We start from the raw sequence: 16,894 nt of genomic DNA, 5'->3' as shown, positions 1-16,894 counted from the left end.
TGAGTTTAAAGAAACACGGGTAAAATTAAATCGTAAAAACAACTGATTCCGGAAAAAAGGAATGCGTACATAAAATGTTTAAATGTCATATTATGGAGTTAGTACTTAGTATACCCCCACAGACGAAGTTTAGGGTGCTATATAGGATAGAACTTGTCTGTCTGTCGGTCTGTCGGTCGGTCGGTCCGTATTAAGTGTCCGCTCTCTCGGTTTTCATCCGATCTTCACCAAACTTGGTCAGAAGTGGTATTCTAGATGATGTTTATGTCAAGTTTGAATATTGGTCTGACATTTGTCACATCTGTTCTTTCAAATGTATTCTTGTTTTGTCTTTTTACAGGATCTGAACCCATGGATAAGAAGACTCTTTCGAAGTATAGGTGCTTCTATTGTACATGTCACTCATCCTGTAATAAATAATTGTGTCACTTATATGCAACTTCATATGCAGCATGTGTTGTGTTTATATTAAAAACAAAGACGGACATGCATAACTTTTTACACCACTGTCGTGTGATTGAGTCGACCCAGCCCGTACTTTTATTGCTATTTTCGTTTACTGGCATTGAGCCAAAAAGTTCCTATAGAATTTCGGACCTGCATCGCTGCTGATATTAATCTCTGAGAGGCAGTTTATGCAGAGTGATTATTCATGACATGCTATCTAATATATAAGTAAATAGCTTTAGTACCTTCATTTGGACATAGAGATAAATGCTTTAGATCAACCGTTTAGAACGTAATTAAAAATATATGGTCATATAGATTTTACTCATTAGACATATCCAATGTGTTTAACATTTCTCTTTCACATTTATACCAAATCATAATCATATTTCAAAGGGATAAGAACATGCTTTGGTAATTCGTTTTTTTTTGCGTACTAAGTACATACATTTTTATTTATTGCCTGCTAACTTTAACAGTATTCCACAGCGAATTCTGAATTTTTGATTCACAAAAAACGAGTGTGTTGTATCTGGAAAAAAGTGTCTAGATGTCGGGAAACGAAGTGCCATTGTTTTTTAGATGATCGGTAAACGAAGTGCAGATGAAAAATGTGCATGCGACTCTTAAAACATTTGAATTTTCTCAAATACATTAGTAAACTAAAATGTAACATGTTGTAACATTACTGGATATATTGATCTTTTATTTCGAATAGTAAGCACGTTCTTGATTTATTTCCAAGTATGTTTATTTTGTTAAAATATGTACTGATCATTCAATTCATGCTGATTATCGATGGAATTTTATCGTTTTTTTTAAAAAATAATTCACCGTTTTTCCGCGAATTTCTTTCTCCGCAATACGAAGTGCTATACCGTTAATCACCCAAACAATGTTCTGTGTCTAAAAACCAAATAAACAGAACATAAATACAAAAAAGCTGAAGAACTCGCCTCTCGCGCGTGGCTTTTGTTGTTCTCTGTTAGTGAAGTGCCATCCGTCAACGAAGTATTCGCATACCCGGCATGAACATTTTTTTTCAATTTTGTCAATTTACCAAGCCGTGAAAAGATCCCTTTAAAGGGGCCTTTTCACAGATTTTGGCATGTTTTGAAGTTTGTCATTAAATGCTTTATATTGATAAATGTAAACATTGGATCTAAAACGATCCAGTAAAAAATCAAGGATAAAATTAAAAAAAGAAAAAAAGTGAGCCTCAGCAGGGCTCGAACCACTGACCCCTGGAGTTCTGGAGTAAAAACTCTACGACTTAGACCTATCGTTCCAGATACAATGTCAAACGTTTTTTATACTCTATATAAGTAATCCTCGTAGTTTCACAAAATATAGCGACAACAACAAAACTCTCCAAATTATTAATTCGTTTCGCGTTGCAGCGCTTTATAATTTTCAGGTTTTTAAATCGTCAAAAGATGCATATAACGGCTATTTTAGAGCGTGGTAAATGTTCAGTATTTCTGTTACCTCACAAATATCATAACTGAAACGAAAATTTGCTTATCTGAAACAACATTTTTCCAATTTTGTCAATTTACCCAAACGTGCAAAGGCCCCTTTAACGTATGTTTGTGACTGGCACGTTCAGCAGCAAACGTTTGTTTAAAATGCGCTGAAGCAATAGTTATACAATATCTGAACCCGTGAGCCTAATTGTTCCCATGCACCTATATCTTAAAATGCAAGCATATAGCCTGAAATATAATCTTATTCAAAATGTGTAGTTTTACTTATAATTGTGCCATGATTTAAATCTATTTTACTGGTGAAAGACAATGTCGCTGTTTTCCAATTGGCTAAATTCGTGCAAACGTTAATCGGACTTCTAATAAAATACAAGATTGAACTGTAATGTTGATAACATAACAATAAATCAGTATGCAGTGGTTTTAATGAATGTTAGATCCAACAATAACATCAATAATGAAATAAATATTTTAAGACGAACCAAATAACTGCGACATATCTTTATCAAGACAACGCACGATTTGTATTGAGCATCTGACGGCTGTATATCACTCAGAATGGAAATTCTATTTGCTGTATCATTGGATATGCAATATAAGCTATACTTTTAAATGAAACAAAAGTATGTATTGCTACAGTTGACTTTAATTGAAGATCAATGTTTCCGTAAGCGAAACGTGTCAGAGTAACAAAAAAACTCACGAAAAGAAACATTAAGAACACAATATATACACATATTTCCTACTCTGTCGACACAAATAGAAAACATACATTTAAGGTTTACCTTTTATCCACAATTGCCAGAGTGTGGTTTTTTTAATACAATTGTTATTAAATAATGCATGGCTTACTCACAATTGACATTACATATATACATATATATTTATATATATGTCTTTGGCGAAAACGGAATGCATGTGATTAGGTTTTGAAAAAAAATGTGATTGTGCACCGACTGAGGAAAGTTTCTTAGAAAGGTAATAATCGGAAAAAAGAGCTCTTCGGTTTAATGCGAATAAATCTTCAAGAGTTTTAAGATTTTATGTTTGAGAGACTAGAAGCCAGACACCATTCTACTTAACCCATTTATGCCTCGTGGACTCTCCCATCCTTCTAAATTGGATAAATTTATTTCCAAAACTAGGGATGTCTGGTATATTTATTTGTATTTTTAGAATATATCTTACAGAATTTCGTTTAAGCAAACAGTGTAGACCCTGAATAGACGCCGCATTATGCTGTCTACGCTGTTTGCCAAGGCCTTTTTTCAGGACGCTAGGCATAAATGGTTAAGTTTTGTGTTGTTAGCTGAAATAACATGCCACCGCCGTTCGACTGTCATTAAGCACTTTTTAGGGTGTTTTTTCATGCTGGATAAGTTCATGCTACGGTATCGGAATAAATATTGGGTTCGGTGTTGTGGCAGTTTAATTAGTGGACACAAGAGACCGAGTTGTAAACTTGTGGAAAGCGATATTTGAATAAGGCGTTTGTACCTTGTATTGGGATTGGAAGGCTTATAATAGGAAGTTGAACGAATGCTATTTTACAGTTTGAAATCCTGTTTAAAGAAAACGATGATCAAATAGACGAGGCGGTGTTTGAAGACATGCTATTTGTGAAATTAAAACCATTTTCTACCCATGATTTTGGATTTGGAAGTGAATGAATTTACTAAATTTTACAAACCAGAACAATATAAAAACGACTCATATGACCGTGTTGTTATTTTCTTTAGAAACGAATTATCGTGAATATTGAATTATAACCGTGCAAATAATACAAGATAATTGGACAACGAGTTACACACGGATTTTTATAGTATTTATCATGATAATTGACATATAGCAGACGATCTAAACGTGCGTTACAATGGCTGTTTGGGTAAAATTAATGAATTTACATTGTTTAACATGCGTATTCTTTTTATACCGGGCTAGTGCCAAATGTCCAGTTGATCTGTGTTCTATAATACCAAATAACTGTAGTGCTGATCAAGAATGCATAACTACGGATAATTGTTTAATGGTCTGCGTGTGTCCACCAGGAAAGTGTGATAATTTGACGTCATCCGAGATATTGACGTCACCACCATCTACAGCGGTAAACATCAAGTCAACATTATCATCCATCGGAAATTGTAATTGCATATACGGAACGTGTTTGTCTGACGCCACTACCAAATGCCTCTGTAATAAAGGTTGGTTCGGTAACACGTGCAATATGTCGTGCTCTCAACTTTGTGGTGCTAGTATGCTATGTATTGATGTGAACGGGAGCGTGCAATGTATACCAGACAGCGTGAATGACAGTCCTGTGCACCATCAGATTCCTGATGTATGTAGTCCGACCTATGTAAAACGATCAGAATCTGAAAGAAGCTGTAGAGGATCTTTTGTGATTTGTGAATTCGGAGTCTGCATTGAAAAGACAGAAGGGGTACGTTGCGAATGTGACCATGGGGCTACCGGTACGCTGTGCGAGCATAGTTGCTGTCGGGGCTGTGGCACACATGGCGCATGTCGCGTAGTGCCGGAAAACGGATTGAACGTATGTGATTGTGAGCGAAATTACACGGGAAACAAATGCGACGCACCAATCGACGTATCTAACAGTTTGTGCAGCTGCGTTCACGGCGCTTGTAATGGTCCGGGCACGTGCAGTTGTTACGAAGGTTGGACTGGTGGCACGTGCAATATTTCTTGTACGGAGCATTGCGGGACAGGTCGTCAATGTATACCGTTCCTGTTTGGTAAAGTGTACTGTTTTCCAAACGGAAATGAGACCACCACTCAGAGTCCGCCAATTTCGCCGCGCCTGGACGCCTGCAGCTCTGACTACGTCATCAGATCGGAATCAGAGCGGTCGTGCAAAGGCATGTTTAGCTGCAAGTACGGAACCTGCGTCACAAATGATCCCTTGCTCTATTGCCGGTGCGATTTAGGTGTATCTCCCAGTCAGCTGTGTGAGCACAAATGTTGCAAGGATTGTGGCAACCAGGGGCAGTGCTACTACCACGTGGAGCGACAGGAGGAGCGCTGTAACTGTGACACGAACTATACAGGGTCACTGTGTGAAATATACGATCCGCCTGGTACGAATAGGTCTTTATTGTTTGTTTAATACATACACCCAAAATAGTATATAATAATACCGCTGCAAAATATTTTTCAATGTTCGCCTGCACTTTATTATAAACCTCTCCTACTAATAACTACATAAACCTTAAGACGTATACAATTAAAGTTAGCAGGTTAAAAATAGTATTAAATATCACATCTGCAACTCAAAATATATGGTTTCTTAGCTGAAAACCCGTACAAGATGTTTCAGCTGTAAAACATTATAAAATGGTCAAGCTGTAAAATATAATAAAATGGCCAAGCTGAAAATTTTATAAAATGGTACATCTGTAAAATATGATAAAATGCCCCAGCTGTAAAATATTATAAAACGTAAATGCTTTAACATTTTTAAGCGCAGAGCTATGTATTGGATTAATATCCAGATTTAAAATATTACTGCTGCATAAATGTTATATAGGTTTGCGTAGTTTAACTGGTATTAATATTCTGAATCCAAAAATTGCGTATGCAATATGAACAGTAATTTTCTACAAGATATCCATTCATATGCATATGTTGTAAATACAGCTACAACAGACTCGAAAATAAAATTCAATAAAGTCATCAAATTTAAAGAAGTAAATGGCTGTCGAACGTTACAATTATTGATGTTAGACATTATTTAGGTGCTTCTTATAGCATAATTTCTAAGAACCGAATATAGTGTCTTCAAAAACTATGAAGGTTTTTCATGGGACCATGCGGAATCTAGACATGATATACAACTGCAATTATCTCATCTTGGAAATATGCCGATATTTAGTAGTTGTCTCGCGAAAAACTGCTGTTTATACTTCACAATTTTCTGCAGCATCGAACAACTAAGTTTCACCAAATAACATTTATCGATTTTGAGTGCAAACTGTTATATCCTTTTAACATTTACTTGTGAGCTACAATATTGTTATACTCAAACCGCATTCGGGCAGAGATCGAGGTCCGGTGTGAAGTCCGGTGGGAAATCAGAATATATTGCCTTATACTAATATTTTTATGTTGAATAAAATAATGTTTTTAACGAGTGCAAGATTTAGCCATTTTACTAAGCCTTCTTGTATAATATTACTTCCATCAGAATTGACTTCAGGAATATTACAAATTGGAAATGTACAATATCAAAATTAAATTCAACTCGTGTGTCATTTAGACTCACTTTATAGGCAACACAAGTAAGATGTAAGTCTTTGAATGAAGCATTTGTAAACGAGGATCCGAATCTATTTAAGGAAACTTCTTTAGGCTGATATTTTAAACGAGTTTTCAATGAGAAAAGCACGATAACAGCTATATTAAGATATTATTCTTAAGTATACTTTGTGCACATAATTGGTTTAGATGCTTTAATCTGATAAAGTTATTATTCTATGGTTAAATTGAATTGTTTCAAATCTATGTATACAACAACCTTCATGGCTCATATTGAAATGTTTCTCCACAGTGAATTCATTTACGTCAAACGGCCCTGGTCCAATATTCACATTCGTCAGTATTCAAATACGTTCATTAAATCTACATTTAAATTGTACAGACAAATACATTAAGATGGTATTACAAAATGGCTGGCATAGAGTAAAACCCATTCTAACTGTTATTATTATTTTAGGATCGGCATAATATATTTCGATATAATTGTAATGCACTTATTTGTTTGACATTGTCAAGCTATTTAAATTGAAACCTTTTGAATCGGTTTAATACCACTAAAGGCCAGCAAAGTTTCAAAAAAATGCATATCATTGAAAGAGAATCAAATTAGTTTTTCGTGCTATGATTATTATGGTCATAAACATAGGGTCCCATGTTTATCGCCCGAACAATTTATCCATTTAGAGCTTTTGTAACTGTACATTGATAAATAACTATATTGGCATAATTCGGAACGCAACGAATTCGAATTACATCTCTAACTTTCCATGGTTATTCCCAATTCTCAGGTGTCGATGAGGGCCTTTCCTGAGCATATTTTAACGGGATTTATTACAAGAGCAAAATCTTCGTGTATCGATAAATGCTGGATTTGTTTAATTCTAAAGAATCATAACTCCAGCTGCATTAGAATTATTACTGTTGATCGATTGCCTAATACTTTGTTTTCAATTGTCGAACATGTACTGTTAAACCTTTTCATACTTATACACCTTCAAACTTCAAACATGTTTTGTCGTTTTACAAGCGGCTTTATTTGTCTAGGATTATAATTTCTAGCTGTTGTATTTATTTTGTAATGCAATCCCATCTTTCGCACTACGTATTCAGTTATGATTTCCAAATATTATTGAATGGATTGACTGGATGTGTGGGTTATTAGGTGCAGTGAAATATCACTGTAGATGCAATATGCACAGAACTATGTCCCTTTGTAATTCCTTCTCATAGGGCTTTTGTTATTTGTTCGGATGATGTTTTCAAAAAAGTTGCATATCAGTATATTTAGGCGATAACATTGCAATCCAGTTCATTAGAATAATTAGTAAACACATTTACTTGTAGTAGACCTGACGCATGTTTACATCTTTACAACTTAACGTAGCTTATATCTATATCTATATCTATCTAGCAAAGCTTCACACGGCTCCATAACACTTTTCAGTCTAGGTTATTGTCGAAATTTTCTTCCTACGGAATCCGGATAGTGCCATCTATAATCTCGCCCTTTCATCAAGGGCGACACACGATACACGATATTTTGCATTTAAAAGGGTGACGGTCTCGTTCTAAAAGGGCGACGGTCGTGTTCAAAGGGCGACGGTCGTGTTCAAAGGACGAGATATCGTATATAAAAGGGCGACTGTCGCACAAGGGCGATATTTCGTGTTAAATTTATCGTGCGTCGCCGCGACTGTCGCGCAAAATATCGTGCGTCGCCGCGACTATCGCGCAAAATATCGTGCGTCGCCGCGACTGTCACACAAAATATCGTGTATCGTGTGTCGCCCTTGATGAAAGAAGGGCGAGATTATAGATGGCACTATCCGGATTCTGTAATATCTATTTAGCAAAGCTTCACACGTTTCCATAACACTTTTCAGTCTAGATTATTGTCGAACTTTTCTTCCATTCGCTTATTTACATGCACATAAACAACAGAAACGTAAAAATGTCGAAATGAACAATCGAAAGGCACACAATTGTCTCTGAATTAAATTCGCTTTTACTATAGTCCATCTTTATTTTCCCTGTATATTTCCCTCTCTATATGTTGACGTTATTTATGAAAAATGTATGATTATATTTTGACAATTTTAATAAACAACGACAGTTTATCTCGGATGAAATTAACCCTCAAGTTTTTGCACACTTGTTAATCACATAATTTGCAATCAATAAAATATATACATTAGTGAATAAACCGATATGTGTGTAAAAAAATGTGTTTAAAAAATAAAACTCAGCGTGTTGTTGTTAATTGGCCAATAACAAAATATATGGTGTTCTGATAAGTTGGAACAAATAGTTTTTTACTTGTAATTGTAATGATAACTGTTTTATATTCTGCTCCAATCGATATACTCTTTGCATAAATGATGGATTGAGTGTTTTGGTGAAGAGCGATGCTTTTGTAATTTGCATTAGTAAAAATCAGCAAATACAATGTGGAATTTAACTTTGATTTGACGTGTTATTGTTAAAAACGTTCATGTGTACACAGACACAAATCAACAAATGTCGCTTACAAGAAGATTACGTGACATGTTACATTAAACATAATGTTTGCGCTTCTTTCTAGCATAATAAAAGCTTAACATAAAACATATGTGCATTTCTAAAAATAGAAGTCGCGTTAATACAATGTTGAATGTATAACGGACGTATCCCACCGATTGATGAAATCACCAACTTATTAAAGTTTTGCCACCTATTAAATAATGGTTGCAATGAACACGTATTGTGAACATAAACGTAAGTTCATTGGTGTTTCTTGTGAATTTGGTTAAAAAATATTTTTAATCAGGCCGAAAGCAACTTTTTGTCGAGTCTCTTAGGCAGTCCCAAACAAACATATTTCCAAGGATTGAAAGTATTATTTTAAACTGACCTATAGCATTTATAATGTTGCTTGCATTAAGTAGTTGACATTGTTCTTAAAATACCAAATAAAATGGAGTTGTACAAATGTTAGATAAAACAAGATATCACGCAGAGGATTGTTAAAAGAGTCTCGAATAAGTATTTTGCTTTTTTCTATGTCACGGCGACCATTTGTTGAAAAATGTTATGTCTGTTCACACATGATTATTTCACAAGCACGTTTTACGTTGTAATAGTGTTTCTTTTCTTAATTTGGAATGGCTTGAAAAATAAACAACATACATAAGAAAAATAAACAACATATATTTTATCAGATAAATTATATTGTGAGAGCCATCAACGCTTGAATAGGATTATAAAAATAATAAAATGTGTAACTTGAGGCAATTGTTATTAAATCTGGCTTAAGCCTTTTTGAAAAATCGTCGACTGCTTTTGGATTGATACTGAAATGATGTTGGTGTTGTTGTTGTTTTTTCCAGTGAAGTACATAGAACCGGAGAAGGTGAAGTGGTGGTTCTATCTGCTTGTCATACTGATTCCAATCCTTGTGATGACGCTGCTTACGTCACTGTTCCTTATGTATCTATGGAAACGGCGCGTCATTGTTGTTCTGAAAGCTGTCAGGTTGTTTCAAGCGTACGAAGATGACGGTAATTAACTGAAACTAGACGTGAATACATCCTATCTTTTATGACTGACTAAAATCAAACTCTGGGACTTATTTCAGAAATTGAACATGCACCTTATGCAGTTTAATATATTTTGTTTTTGATATCAATTCCGTGAATAAATCAGGAAACTATTTTAGGCTTTGAGGGTATCAATCTTATTTTTTATATTTTGTCTTCGTAAAACATGAAGCTATTGCTTTCTTATATTTCTCCCACAGACGAACGGCAATGGGACGCTTTCATCTCGTACCGTTCCAATACCCCGGATGAAGATTACGTCATCCATACGTTATTCCCAAAACTCACCCGAGAAATGGGTTTCAACGTGAACGTTCATTATAAAGATTTTATTCCGGGAAATGGTAAGACCATCTTTCTAACAGTAAAATGCCTTGTTAAACCAACATGTGTTAATGCTTTGTCAATAAACGGATTAACTATCATGAGCTCTTATGATTCCACATGAACTTCAAAAATCAATTAAAACAAGTCTTACTGTTGAAATAATATGAACAGCAGCTAATTTAAAAACATCTAAATGTACTATATGACCGATTAGTTACCTTCAACAAACATTGTTGTTTTTATCAAAAGCACACCAAGTCAGAGCGTTTGGAAATGACTCATTTTGTCATAGAAAGATTTCATATATTCTTACACGATGACGCCCGGAATCTAATCGTGCCTTACTTTTTATGTTAATACAAATTTTCCTTAAAATTGATTTATTATGAATGCGTTTTGGTATAGTCTTACGCAAATATTACGTTAACATGAAGATCATTGTCATTGTCAATTGCAATAAAACTATCATGATGTCGGTTTTATAAGAGTTTTATTATAATTAAAAGCCCCTAAAACTGAATTATGCTTGACATGGTTTTGTTCTTAAAACAATTCAAAGATTAATTATCATTCTACGGAGTTAAACGCTATTCTCATCTACAGGTACATTTGACATATATATATTCTAGACCTAATTAAGATTGTATAAGCTCAAGTTTCTGTATATCATTACCTGTCATAATCGTGTTAGTATTAAAAATTAATGTTAATGGTAAATTAAGCACATGACTAGTTTCGTTAGACAGTTTATCATACACACCTTTATGAATGTACGATACGTGCTTAAAACTTAATATTATTATGTCTTGCTTTTTTTTGGCGTTGTTACAACATTAGATTTTTTACGGGTAAACCTAAATTCACTTTGCTCATTTGATTATTCCGAATGCATGTTAAGATATGTTTTGAGTTTTAACATAAAATATATTACATATGTACGTTGAATGACAGTCAATATTGCAAAGTTTTTTTAGGCATTTCATTGATGTAATGTATTATTTAAAATGCTTCGTTTTAAAATATACTTCAAATTGCTAATTTAAACTTCTGACGGAGCTTTTTAAAATGATAAGTGGAATCAATTGACGTAATGTTTTTCAATTTAATTTAAGGTCATCACTGTCAGCCAAAAATATGCAAAATGTATTCCGTTAATTACTTTCAGTGAGTCAATCCACGTTTGAAATACATTTTTTCTGGCTTTTTGTAAATCAAAACCTAAACATTTGGACAGTATTAAAGATATTCGTTTATAATTTCAAGGATTTGTACATTAAGTCGTGAAATGTAATTTATATGACTATTAGAGACCTGTAATAACATTTTATTACGTTCAGCAAATGCAACCCATTGAAGCTTCTAAATTTAATATAAACGATTTGAAAAAAGTGTAAGGTTCAGTTTATATGACAAAACACACATTAAGAAAATATATCAAACGAGTCTGTTAAATAAAAAATAAAGCACAGCCATGTGATTGGAAATCCCTATGCGGCGGTGACTAATTTAAAACTTTCTTTACATTAAAAATTCGTTATTTTTATGATCAGTTTATTGTGGATTTTTTTATGGCAGATTTTGCGTTAAAAGAAAATGTAATTCACAGGCATGGTGTGTGTTTAGAGAACTTCCGTTATTGCGGTGAATAATTCGGGGTTCATCCATTAATCTTATACTTTGATAAAAACCATTAGTACTTCTAGTGAAAAAGCAACAATTGTAGAAAGAAAAACAAACATATTTTTCATTAACATTGACAGTAAGTGATTATATACATATCACGAGGCTTAATTTATTTTAATTGAATAAAATATGTATTTCAAATTTCGAATACAGTAAGATATACTTCCTGCTTAGCACTAAAAGTGACTTGTCCACCTTATGGCGGTTAACAGTACAAGTGCTAATGAAAAGCATGAACTTTCGATGATCATACAAATAGGACATAAACAAACTTGCGTTTGCAAAAAGTTCGAATCGAAAGACAGTATATAAACGTTTGAAAGAGCCCATATAACGGTTCATCCGTCTCACATTATATAAAGTAAGCTTTGATTGCTTTACAACAATTTATTTGACATTAAAATGTATGTAATGTCGGTGTATTCTTAATTTGACAATTGTCAACTTTTCTTGAACTTAAATTAACCAGTACAAATATATGTGTCAGTACAATCATCGTACTTGCGTCAATCTTGCCATATTGTCTGTGTTATATGCTTACAAAATATAAAAAAAAATCAATAATACAAAACAAGCTGTGTACATATCATTTTGGGTAAAATATACCACATGGAGTGTATTGTTTTTCAGCAAGTGATTTTGGTAACATCTGACGCAAAGAATGCAGATAGTTAAATGCCAGTTTACAGATTTGATACCCTGTACTGATTTAAGTTATTGAAGTTGTCAAGTGACGAACAACTGAATCAGGATAGTATAACATTGTCTGTAGGGAAACAAGACTCCTTAACACGTGGAATAACTTCCTTACAATGTCTGTGTGATGCGAGTTTAAACTCGACTTACTGTTTGTGTTGTTGATTTCCATAAGCACGCTTATTATGTTTGTTCCTACCAGAGATCACCAACAACATCATCTACGCCGTGGAGAACAGTCGTCGCACGATCCTGGTCGTCTCCCCTCACTACCTCACGAGTAACTTCACCAAGATGGAGTGGCAGTTGGCACAGCAGAAGATGCTCGAGCGCAAGAACAAGATAATCCCCATTCTTCTGGAAGATATATCGCCGCACAAAGACACCATAGACCCCAACTTGAAAAGTATTCTAGACTCTGGTAGGTTGTTTAAACTCGTACATGATTAAATATATCTTTGTCATACTTCGAATTTGATGCAATACACAAGTTTCGGTTAAACTGTGTATTGGCAATGTTTCGGTATATTTATACATGCATTTTTTATATTACTGCTATATGATTGTGTTTTAGATAAAACTCTTGAACTCTCAAAACGATATATATATATATATATATATATATATATATATGTTAAATGTAAATAAAGAAAGGTGTATAAGCAAATTAGTTTCTTTAAATATGTAAATGTTTTCATTTCATAAGCATTATATGTTTCATAGTAGAGTTATACCTCTTACACACATTGTATTATTTTTTCAGTTACATACATTGAATGGCCGGGAGACCAGTCTAAAAAGATCGATAAATTTTGGCAACGATTAAACCTGTCAATGCCAAAAAAGAAGAAACAGCCCTCTTCTCACATGAACAGTTCTTTTCAAAATGGTAGACTCAGTCAGCCTACAAATTCGACCAATCAGAATTCAGACTCTTTTAACAAGTCATTTGAACTTGAATCAATGAAACCAATGTATGCAAGTAGTGTTTCAGAAAGTTCAGAAGTGTATAACCATGTGAATGAGGATGAGATGTTGGCTCCTGATGAAATTTACAACATAATTAACGAAGGGGCCATAGATCTGGACTTTAAACATGTTACTGGCGAACAAACGCGGACCGAGATTAACAATGACAGAAATGCTGGCAATAGACCGAAAGCAATGCTTAATGTCTCAAAAAGAATTGAGAACGATTACGTCTTCAAAATCGATGTTTGAGCATTGCCTTATATTTCCTTTTATGGTAATATTAAGGTCTTAATCATGTAGCTTAGAAGTAATCACGTAAGCAAATATTGTTAAACATATTATGACTCTATGATTAGTTGTAGTAAAGTTATCATTATCTAATCTTATGTTCGGTAAGGCTGCAATACACTCTTTTACTGCAGAAACGTCGTTGTGTTTAAATAATGGTATGCCGTATGTGATACAAAAAGCGGATGTCATTCCATTAAAATAAAATATTAGAATCTCACAATTTATATATTGCAAAATGAGATCAATGCCATTCGAGTATGACATTAGCTAGAAAATTAAATTCATTCATTTTAATTATAACATTTAAACGAATACATTACACTTTATTATGATATATAGTGATATGATATTACCACATCGTACACAAAAAGTTAAATTATAATAATTCATTTATTTTGTATACCAAACATTTAACAGAAAAACATTTATTTACATATGTCTTAATAATGAGACAAACTTATTTATGTTCGCATATGTTTATTGTTTATAAACACGTATATGTGTAAGAATTAATTTGTGTTCTGTATATACCTGTGTTTTACTTTATATGTCGCATATGATTTTTGTTAGATACATTTATACATGTAAGTATCGCTACTCAATAGTCTTGAAGTTTATACATTATACTTCAATTTAATAAATGTAAAAGTATCCGGATCATACTTTTATTTATTGGCTGAATTTTTGCAAAATATGTAGATGATACGCACATAGTTACTGTCAATGCAATTATCAATTAGTAATTTCTTGCTGTGTTAAATTTGATAAAATGTTAGAATGTCGATTTTAACACAACGTCGCTTGATTGCTATAGTGCTCTAACAACCAATTTCATTTTTTTGGAGGAAAACGCATTTAAAGGTTTAATCTTTATTTTCTCTCTTATTTGTGCACGTATGTGGACAAAAATATACCGGAGTGTTTATCAGCAAACGACGACTATGAATTTAATTAAATATTTACTTTAGTAAATTATATGTTAATGCTTTTTGCAATTTTATGTATGGAGATAGAGCATTCTGCTATTTTTTTTATATAAAAATCGTTAATTACTTTGCTCTAAGTACCGGAGATGGTGCAGTACAGCATTCACCCGTTTGTAAAAATGTGGGAAATGGAGCAAAATAGAATCGAAAAACTTCTTCTGTATTCTATACAAAATGTAGGAGATAGAGCAAAATGGAATCGAACAACTTCTTCTGTGACGACTGAATCTTGAATCCGATTACGTCATATTAAAGATCTCGTTCTCACGAACACAGCAATATAAAAAACTCATTTTTGAAAATAGGGAGATAGAGCACTACAGCAATAAAGCGACGACAAGTAACAATAAATACGATTGAACCGCAACTTATATATAATACTGTACCAAATTACAGTTTGTATAATAATTCACTAAACGTATATGTTAAAATGAACGTTGAAAAGTGTTTAATAGGTGATGCAGTAACAGGCGAATATAATAGCAATTAAAAGATTCGGAGTCATACGTTTGAATGCCTTAAGGGGTTGTTTAAACAAAAGCAGAATGTATACAATTGCCATTGCTTCATCTTGTACACGCTGAACTTGCTCCTATATTTATAACACGATTAGTTAATATAAGTTATTATTAAAAATAATGTTTTTATTGCTGTCAGTATCCTCCGTGCCAGAAGTACTACTCTTTATTTCTCTCATTTCTTTGATTTTCGACATTATCTCCATTAGTTAATATAAATTGTGTGATGGCAAAATTATTGTCATAGCCATATCAATATTTTGTTGGGATAGTCATTGAATGTATAGGTAATACTCGTTTAATATATACTCACGTCATATTTGTTTTTGTCAAAGTCGTATACTTTTTAAACATTTTAATAATGTTAGCTTACGCTGTGTTTATTCATCTTAGTTATTGACAATAGTCCAGCAGTGTTATTCTTAACCTTAATTTGGACTTTCAGAAATAATAAAAAAATACATCTTTAATGTGTTATAATCTCAAACCGTCTTAGGTTTAATATAAGAAACTTATATTTACAGTTTTCAATATTTGTAATTAAATTAAAAACTTGAATATCTATTATACGATATTGGGTGTAATTAATATGAATACGAAATATACGTATTTTACAAAGCAGTTTTATGAATAAATTCTTGTAGGTGACTATTGATAATAGAGCTATTTCCATTCTAAACACATTTTAACATTTTCCTCATCATTGTTGTGTCTGTATTTAAAGACTCTTTGTACACCTGGAGACTTTTCTAACGCAACACTTTTAAACTTGAATACCTCAATTATGCGTTAAGACTTTGATTTAAAATTGTAAATGCGACCATTTGATTACATTTTGAGCAAGCTCACGATAAATCATTCCTCCGTGACAATTGAAGGCTTTAGCACGTTGGGTATGTATAGTTTCGTATTTTTGCACTTGGAAATGGTCGGACGCAATATTATTCTAAATTTAATTTAATTTCATCATTTTAGGTTGGTTTTCACCCTAGGAAAATGTAAGACACATACGAATATTCAGAAGCTCAACCGAGCATTTTGGCAAATGGCATGCTACCCACTACACGTGCTAAAGCGTGCGATCTTTAAGGATGAATGATTTTATCGTAAGCTTGCACCGAATGTAGTAAGATAACCAAATCTTCAATTTTGAATGAAATCGATATTCAAATTTGAAAAGTGTTGCGTTAGCAAAGTCGGCAGTACACTCGCAGGTAACCTTCAATTTGCTTAAAAGGCGCGGTTGCACTCCGAAATATTCATATGAGCAATACATTTTTAAAAAAAACTACTTTTATGTTATCCTGATGTTAGACCTTAAATGATAAAAATTGAAATACAATTAGAATAATATTGCGTTTCATTATTTCCACATGCAAACAGATAAAACATACATACTGCTCGTTTTTTAAGCGTCCGATCGTCAAGGATGAATGATTTTATCGTGAGCTTGATCAAAATGTATTCAAATGATCGTTTTAAATCAAAATCGTTACTAATAACTGAGACAATCAAGTTTGAAAGTGTTGCGTTAGATCTTATACATGTTTACATGTTAAGTGTACACTATTCTTGGTACATTTATGAAAATTTGATTTGTGCACAAATAACTATAAAGGGTTTATTAATGTTTACTGTTG

General features: G+C 33.2%; 1 protein-coding gene across 3 annotated transcripts in view; it reads left to right on the top strand.

The window, feature by feature from the left end:
- LOC127862664 (multiple epidermal growth factor-like domains protein 10) overlaps positions 1-16,607 on the top strand; it is a 32,934-nt gene extending 16,327 nt beyond the window's left edge. For 2 of the 3 annotated variants that reach the window (XM_052401874.1, XM_052401870.1), the window contains exons 2-5: positions 9,572-9,742; positions 9,982-10,125; positions 12,690-12,908; positions 13,251-16,607. In XM_052401874.1, coding sequence (XP_052257834.1) covers positions 9,572-9,742; positions 9,982-10,125; positions 12,690-12,908; positions 13,251-13,708 — 992 coding nt within the window. In that variant the 3' untranslated portion in view covers positions 13,709-16,607. Of the gene's footprint in view, positions 1-3,526; positions 5,030-9,571; positions 9,743-9,981; positions 10,126-12,689; positions 12,909-13,250 lie in introns of those variants that run through there. The other variant, XM_052401873.1, reaches the window with a different exon arrangement.
- Positions 16,608-16,894: the final 287 nt, after the last annotated feature.

The sequence above is a fragment of the Dreissena polymorpha genome, chromosome 16 (assembly GCF_020536995.1).
Source record: "Dreissena polymorpha isolate Duluth1 chromosome 16, UMN_Dpol_1.0, whole genome shotgun sequence".
Taxonomy (NCBI): domain Eukaryota; kingdom Metazoa; phylum Mollusca; class Bivalvia; order Myida; family Dreissenidae; genus Dreissena; species Dreissena polymorpha.
The sequence above is the reverse complement of the archived record's forward strand: the minus strand, read 5'-3'. Positions and strand labels throughout refer to the sequence as shown.